The 8,539-nt window shown below is 34.8% G+C and overlaps 1 protein-coding gene across 1 annotated transcript; it reads left to right on the top strand.

Moving 5' to 3' along the window:
* The first annotated feature begins 6,082 nt into the window (after positions 1–6,082).
* LOC139898636 (uncharacterized) lies at positions 6,083–7,927 on the top strand. Its single transcript, XM_071881388.1, has 3 exons — positions 6,083–6,359; positions 7,264–7,404; positions 7,593–7,927. The coding sequence occupies exons 1-3, from the start codon at positions 6,144–6,146 to the stop codon at positions 7,734–7,736; spliced, it is 501 nt and encodes a 166-aa protein (XP_071737489.1). The 5' UTR covers positions 6,083–6,143; the 3' UTR covers positions 7,737–7,927.
* Positions 7,928–8,539: the final 612 nt, after the last annotated feature.

Raw genomic sequence — 8,539 nt, 5'->3', positions numbered from 1 at the left:
CATCAATTTTTCGGGGTCAACACACGTCGACAACGACATCAAGCCCACCCGAATAACTCGACAACTTGATAAGTATGAACAAATCAGACAAACAATAACCAAATAGCACAAAACGCATAGTCAAACCAGTAAGAAACTAGGCCATCATCACCAAATTTTCTGAAAACAAATACAAACCCGTAGATTTCGACAGTTATCAAAGCAGCAGGCAACATTCACCGGTATCCGCTAGCAAAAACCAGCAACCACCAGCCTATGAAAAGCATCATTATAGGTCGCTGGTAGCCACCTACGACCTCCAGCAGCATTATAAGTAACCAAAATCACCATCAGCCGCGATCGCAAGACAACCCACTACATCACTAATCACCGCTGCCCACCACTTTAAGCTGCTACCCGCAGTCACGAAGGATCGGTTGTGTTTGCCAGCGACAAGCCATGGCAACCAGCAACTACGAACCTACCACGGTAACTGCCGACAGCGATAAAACCACCTGAAACTAACTGATTTCACAACACAAATACACACCCGCTGCAGAACAGCCCAAAATGGCACCCACCTCAACCCGTAACAAAAACCAAAAAATGGAAGTAGAGTTCCAAAAATGGAACTAGTCGCCTATAACCCACTAAGAAGGCATCTGCAGAGAAAGGCAGAGAACCTCAAGGGCCGTAACTCCCTACCCCAACCGACGTCGAGATTCCGACGTTCAACCCCAAATAAATAACAGGAAACCAGATCCCGAGGAAAAACCTAACAAGATCACCACCTGGAAATTGGCTAAGTGGCCGGAGAAGCCAATCAATCTAACGTCGTTGCCGGAAATGGAAACTCACGACAAATCATTATTCATAACATGAAGCTTAAAATCCGAACCTCCGGCGAGATGCCGGTGGTCGGTGAAGAAAAACTCACGATGAAAACAAACCTATAGCTGTGAAGAACCACCAAGATAGGAAGTGGCGGTTGTGAAAATTAGGGTTTTAAAAGATGGGAGATAAAGTTGAACGAGAGAAAGGGGTAACAATAATAATGTAAAATAGTATCCCGAAGGGCTTTAGGGGACTCCCAATGATCCGCTAATGTGTCTACCAATCTACTTTCAATATATTGGCACCATTAGAAGTGGATTACCAATATTTAGTCATTATTTCTTTATGACCATTTCCTCAAAATGAAGCATAATTCATCACGGACAAGGGCAAACCTAGTATATTCTCAGTGGTGGCACGAAACACAAGTGACATACGCGATGTAGTGGAAATAATTTTGAATTTTTAATGTGACACATGTGAATAGTGTAAATTTGCTTGGGTAACACCGTTGAAATAAGTCTTCTAGTAGATTTTTTTTGAATTTTAATCAGTGACAACGGTGACTATCATTCATAGATTCGGCACTGATCACAGATGCAATTGTTTTTAAACATTTGTACATTTTGATTTTATAGTTGTACTAAGTTTTAATTAATTATTTTGTAGTGGTTGAAAAACGGTATGATAGTTGAAAGTGAATTGTGATAATTTAGTGATAGAAAGGAAATGGATATGAAATTGTGATGTGGCGCTGATGTATTAGTGTGTTAATATGAAGAAGAGTATCATGAATGGAAATGCTCTTATAATAATTATAAACTCTACTTTTTTCATAAGCTAATATTGAAGATTTTATTTTTTAAAGCTTATCATTTTTATAAGTTCTATTTTTGACACGCTATCAAACAAAGCTTATGACTTTGAAGCTTATTAAAATCATAAATTCATATAATGCTCCCATAAATTCGTATCCTCCTCTCATGATTTACGTCAATGATCTCTGTCCATGTTTTTCATTTTGGAATGGTAATGATCCCGTCACTCCCATTCAATCATCCTTGACTTTTTATATAAATCATCATTAAATTTCTATATAATACACGACGATAATTCGTCCACTTGTTTGTTATAATTTTTGGTTAGAATAAATTGATACGGTTACTTATTGTCACATTGGTGGATGGAAGGATGTTATCCCACATAGGTAGGAGGAAGAAGTTGGAGATGGATGACTTTGTTATAAAAGGAGGGCTAAGAATTCATTCCAACTTCCATCAATCAATACACTCTAAGTGTTTGATTATTTCTTTCTTTCTTACCCTTGTTTGAGAGTTGTATTAGTTAAATATTTTGGAGAGTGTAGTTAACTTAAGAGAGTCATCTATGTCATTGTAACAATTCGTGATATAATGAATTTCTCTCTTTGTGGGCCCGAGATTTTTCTCCTGTTTTGGAGTTTTCATGTTAAATTTCATGTGTTGTAGATTGTTCTTATTTCTTTACTGTCTTTTATTGGGCATGTGTTGGGAACTAGTGAGACCATTTTTCTCAACAACTTGTATCAGAATGTCAGGTTTGGCGGGGGGTCTCGGTTATAGAAGGTCGGAGTATGCTCTGTGGTCGCGGCTTAGTCTAAGCTTCCACATCAGAAACTAATTCTATTGATCGTATAGAGTATCTGGTAAGATAATATATTTTCTGATTCAGAGTAAGTGGTGTCAAGAATTTGTAGTGGACCTGGTTGTTAGATTTTCCAAACAGTCACCAATTATATTGGGACCAAACGAATCCTACATCTCAACTACATCTGTCGGCCAGTTGAAACGTGGGCAAAATCAGAGAAAGTGTTGTTCATAAGATATGGAGACGATGTCGAAGTTCAGTCCAATGAGGTTTGATGTAGAGAAATTTGATGGGAGGATCAATTTTGGCTTATGGCAGGTTCTAGTCATGAATGTGTTAATTCAGTCCAGTTTACACAAGGCATTGAAAGGTAAACCCACCTATTTTCCGGCAGTGATTCTAGTAGTACGTTCGATGAAGATGAATGAGATGATATGGATTTGAGGGCGGCAAGTGCGATTCGTTTGTGTCTTGCAAAGAATGAGCTTGCAAATGTGCACAGGTTATCAACAGCTAAGGAACTTTGGGATAAGTTGGAGCAGTTATACCAGGGCAAGGGCATCTTAGATTGTGTCTTAAAGAACAATTTCATACATTGCGTATGGATGGGGGTTTAAAAATTTCAGATCATCTGTACTACCGGGGAGAAAAGACTGGAAGGTAACGGGGTCTCGTCATTAGAAAGTACGGTACTGTTGTGTTTGAATAAGCGAAAGAGAAACTCCGGGAAAAATTTAGGTATGATGGGGGTGCGGAAAGACTAGGCATGTAAGGGTTAATTGTTCAGGTGGAGCTAATACGGCAAATGGCTCCAAAGACGCTAATATTGTCTCTGTTGTTACGAAGAGTGACGAATTCCACTGAAGTCATGTCATCCTCATGGTGTGTCCGCGCCACCCTTGAAAGGGATGTTTGTTAGTGGTTTCACGAATTGCACATGAGCATTGGTTTGGCGTTGATGCAAGTTGTGTGGTGGAAATGAATGTTGTAGCTGATGAAACTTCCAGAAAAAGCCAAACAGGAAGTTGTACCATAACAGTTCAGCTAAGTATACAACATGTGCCGATATGAAATGCTTGAAATGTGATATTCCAAGTGCTATACTCTTTATGGTGGAGTATGATAATTTTGTTAAGAGTTATGATTGTCTGTGAAGACAATGATTGTCGGGTCTTGACAATGTTTGATAAGGATGAAAGTTTTGTCTCTTGGGAGATAATATCAACGACATGGAGATAGGATCTTAAAGTTGTCGTTGAGGAAGCGTCTACGCCGGTCATCCTTGCAATGTGGAAGCACGATTATCTTCTTCTATCCAAAAGGTGGAGATTTGTTGGTTATAGTTTTTGGTTAGAAGAAATTGATATGGTTGCTTATTGTCACATTGGTGGATGGAAGGATGTTATCCCACATAGGTGGAAGGAAGAAGTTGGGGGTGGATGACTTGGTTATAAAAGGAGGGCTGAGTATTCATTCCAACTTGCACCAATCAATACACTTTAAGTATTTAATTATTTCTTTGTTGCTGACCCTTGTTTGAGAGTTTTATTAGTTAAATACTTTGAAGAGTGTAGTTGGCTTAAGAGAGTCATCTATGTCATTGTAACAATTTGTGATATACTGAATTATCTCTTTGGGGCCCGTGGTTTTTCTTCTGTTTTGGAGTTTTCACGTTAAATTCTTGTGTTGTGGATTGTTCTTATTTCTTTACCGTCTTTTATTGGACGTGTGTTGGGAACTAGTGAGACCATTTTTCCAACACCACTAATATTCATTAATCACTTCATGATCCCAAATTTAATTCTTTTCCTTAAAAAACATAAAAAATCACTTTTACTTTCTTTACATAAAATCTTGAAGAGATTTTCTAACTAATGCTCTAGGGCATGAGATAAGAATCATTTATTAACACACAACCTCCCATGAACAACATATTTTGTAATTAATATGATTATATATATGGAAATTAAAGAGTTCATTAAATGTATATTATATTATATTTGGAAGAATTTTTAAGTGTGATTAATGATTTTTATCTTATGCCCATAGGGCATAAGTTAGTCATTCCCTTCTTCTCTCACTTCATTTGTTAAAGAAACTAATTAATTCTGATTCTGATAACATATTAAATAAAGGATAAAATAGACATTTTAACAACATATCTTAATGTTTTGGGGGACACTTTTTGTGGGACGGATGAAGTATGGTACATACTATAGGAATCATCCGCGTAATCTTTTCTATGTATACACATGTGTAATGATTATTTAAGATATGTTGTTAAAATGTCTATTTTGTCCTTCATTTAATATGTTATCCAAATTAATTAACTTCCTTAACAAAGTAAGTGAGAGAAGAAATTATGAGTAAATATTTTACTGACTTCCAAATATAAAAGGGTAGTATTGGATTTTCAGTGGCATTTTAGTGTTATTTTGAGTAAGGGGCATTTATTTTGGAACAAATATAAATAGTAATGTGGACTTTTTTTATGGGACGGAGGAAGTATTATTTATATGAGTCTGTGTGTTTTTTTACTCGTACGGTCTTTCTGGTTTTTGCGCATGTTAGAAAACCGAGCTATTTTAATGCACGCGCGTTCCACACGAGGGTAAAAATGTCTTTCGGTTTTTATTACATTTATAGGCTAGTTTCCACCTTTTCTCCCAACCTAACAACATTCAATCATTTCTTTCGTCGTCGCACATTTCACATTAGCTACGTTACAAACCATCGTAATTTTGATCGAATTTCACCATAATCGCAGTAAGAGTGAAGAAATTGTACATGGTAAGAAACGAACTTAAACAGCAAGTTTTCAAATGAACTTGGGATATGTTTAACACTAAACCAAAATTGTTGTGGTGTTAATATTCACTACACTTTTTTTAAACCAAAGAAAATTGATTTTGGAAGCTGAGGATATGTTTATTTGTTACTTTTAATAAATAGATAATTATTTTGGAACAAATATATAACTACTAAATAGTAAGGCGGAGATTTGTTTTGTCACAGATGAAGTAATAATAGGGTTATTGGTATAATTTGATGTAAACTAATACGGTTAGCAATTTTCTCAAATAAATACATAAATAAATGTGTCATGGCATCGAGCTATAAGTTTGATATGCATACCTTAATAAAGTGTTAAAATAGTCGTTTGCATGATCTCCATGCTCGTCGCCGGCTATCTCATGTTCTTTTTTAACGGTGGTTAAAAGTCACTGATGAAGAGTTTGATGATTCGATTTTTAATGAGATCTCGTTGTTATGGTCGTTTTTTCTTTTTCATCATACTGTCGCAGGTTCTCATCATCAACTGCATATTCACGATTAAATTTACAATGAATCTCTTGGTTCTAGATGACATACGTTTTTGATACATCAATTCTTTAGTATTGTTTAGTAGGTGTTTGTGTCATTGTAGTTCCAATTTATTTCGCTAGGTAAATCAATTAGATTGTTGCGCTTATTGTTTAGTAGGTGTTTGTGTCATTGTAGTTTGAATTTATTTCGCTAGGTAATTTAATCCTCATTTGGTTTTTTTGCAAAAAGAAGAAGAAAAAAAAGAAGTAAAAATAAAATATAAACAAAAATAAAAAAATATCCTTTGTGTTGGATGGTTAATAAAAATTAGCAACAGATTTGCGTTTTGACAACTAAACAAAAGAAACAGCCCCAAATGCCAAAACAGTGAGTTGGGGATGCAAATCGATTCGTCGATGGAGAAAAAGAAGCCGATAGAACATCTCCGAGTAACTCAGTCAGATTCCGACAGAGTCACGGGACTCAGCATCCCTTCCCAACCACCTGAAGCTTTCCACAGCTTTTATGAAGAATTCAGCATCAAAGGAATACGAGTTGACCGATTCCAACCCGGTTTCGTCTCTTGCTCTTTCACAGTCCCTCCTCGCCTTACTGTTAGTAACATCCACCCTATTACTTATGTCATACTCTCTTCTTTTACACAATTCTTGACCAAATCAAGTACAATTTTTGTGTATTTTTAGTTGACAATAGGTGTTTGTATCAACATATATTTATGTGTTTATTGAAATTAAGAAAAAAAACAAGTAACTTAAATTTAACAACTTTAAAACTAATAAAACGAAAAATGAGCTTGTAGGGTTTTTCAAAATATTAATTAAGCTGGTAAACTTGGCTATGATATGTGTGATATGAGTAATGCTATATATGCACAATAAACATGTATAAATTAGTTAATGCTTGAGGCCAATGTTTAGGCTTTTTTTAATTTCATGGTGTTTTTAGGATTGCTTATTTAGTTGTCTATATGTCTATTACCTATCTTGATAAATCCAAACATCCTTCTAAGAATAGCTATTCAAGAAAATAAAACTAATGTATATAAATGGAAAAGATCGTTTAGACTTGCAAAGATGTTCGAGCTCGATATAAAAAGCTCGAGCTCGCTTGCTCTTCAAAATATGTTCAAGCTCAATCTCAATCTCGAGCTCATTTAAGCTCGGCTCTGAGTCTAATCTTTTAACTAGTCGAGTTCTAGTAGCTCAGCTCATTTACACCCCTAGATAGGAATAAACATTTATAATCAAAGATTTGACATCTTGTATTGTAAGTAGATAACTAGTTTTAAATAAGCAATCCCAGTATATTTAGGTATGTATTGTATATATATTTTAAGCATAAAATATCAGTTTCATGTATTATTATACATTATTGACATCTTTCTGAATCTAAACTGAAACCGTTGTTTTAAGTTTGAATTATTCTGATTGGTTGATTACTCATTAATTAGATTTGTAAGTTTTGATGTGAGTATACTTTTCCCTAAATTAAAATCAGGATAGGAATGGGAATCTGGCTGTCGGGGCAATTGCGAGTTTAGTAGACGAGATTGGCGCGAGTGTTTTGTATGAACCAGACGTACCTATGAATGTATCAGTAGACATGTCTATTTCATACCTTTCTACTGCCAAGCTCAATGTAAGTTTTTTACAAGTTTTTGCATTATAAGACTTAGTTGTGGGCACACAATAACCTCCACTATTGATTTGTTATTAAATTACAAGTAATTCGGCTAGCTTGGTACCGTGGTTATATAAACCATACATATATGTGATGGGGCTTGTTTGTTTAAATGCTTATGTTTTAGAATGAACAATTTTCGGCAGGATGAGTTGGAGATTAGTTCAAAGCTTCTGGGTGGAAAAGGGGCGTATAACGGAACTCTTGTTGTTGTGAAGAACAAAGCAACAGGAGACGTGATTGCTGAAGGACGACATTCGCTATTTTGTAGAACTAGAAGCAAAATTTGAAAAGATATTGCTCTTCTGGTTAGATCAGCCTGGAGTGTTAATGCTGTAAAGAAATTGATTATGGTGTTTGTTGTCTCTATGTGTAAAATAAATAAAGCTGTTGTTTTAAGTAACTAGAGCAAACATGATGCTTTAATGTATACTGCAACTGTAATGTAATAACTATAATATAAATAATAAGGATAACTGATATAATTATATTATATTATATTATATTATATTATATTATATTATATTATATTATTATACTATACTATACTTTACTTATATACTAAACCTCCTTCCATGTCTCACCAAATTGCCAAGTCCGAGCATAACATTTGAGTATCTGGTCTTATCACTGAAATGTCCCGTTCTTATTGATTAAAAACGTTCCATATTAATTGATTTCGTTGCGAGGTTTTGACCTCTATATGAGACGTTTTTCAAAGACTGCATTCATTTTAAAACAAACCATAACCTTTATTTCATCAATAAAGGTTTAAAAAGCTTTACGTAGATTATCAAATAATGATAATCTAAAAAATCCTGTTTACACACAACCATTACATAATGGTTTACAATACAAATATGTTACAACAAAATAAGTTTCTTGAATGCAGTTTTTATACAATATCATACAAGCATGGATTCCAAATCTCGTCCTTATTTAAGTATGTGACAGCGGAAGCTCTTAATAATCACCTGAGAATAAACATGCTTAAAACGTCAACAAAAATGTTGGTGAGTTATAGGTTTAACCTATATATATCAAATCATAATAATAGACCACAAGATTTCATATTTCAATACACATCCCATAC

This window comes from Rutidosis leptorrhynchoides, chromosome 3 (assembly GCF_046630445.1).
Source record: "Rutidosis leptorrhynchoides isolate AG116_Rl617_1_P2 chromosome 3, CSIRO_AGI_Rlap_v1, whole genome shotgun sequence".
Taxonomy (NCBI): domain Eukaryota; kingdom Viridiplantae; phylum Streptophyta; class Magnoliopsida; order Asterales; family Asteraceae; genus Rutidosis; species Rutidosis leptorrhynchoides.
This window is presented reverse-complemented; position numbering and strand designations above follow the sequence as displayed.

Bases quoted from the DNA above. Each gene is read 5' to 3' on its own strand.
- LOC139898636 (XM_071881388.1), top strand. From the start codon at position 6,144: ATGCAAATCGATTCGTCGATGGAGAAAAAGAAGCCGATAGAACATCTC. The intron at 6,360-7,263 runs GTTAGTAACATC...AATTAAAATCAG, and splicing joins CAGTCCCTCCTCGCCTTACT to GATAGGAATGGGAATCTGGC. The intron at 7,405-7,592 runs GTAAGTTTTTTA...AATTTTCGGCAG, and splicing joins TTTCTACTGCCAAGCTCAAT to GATGAGTTGGAGATTAGTTC.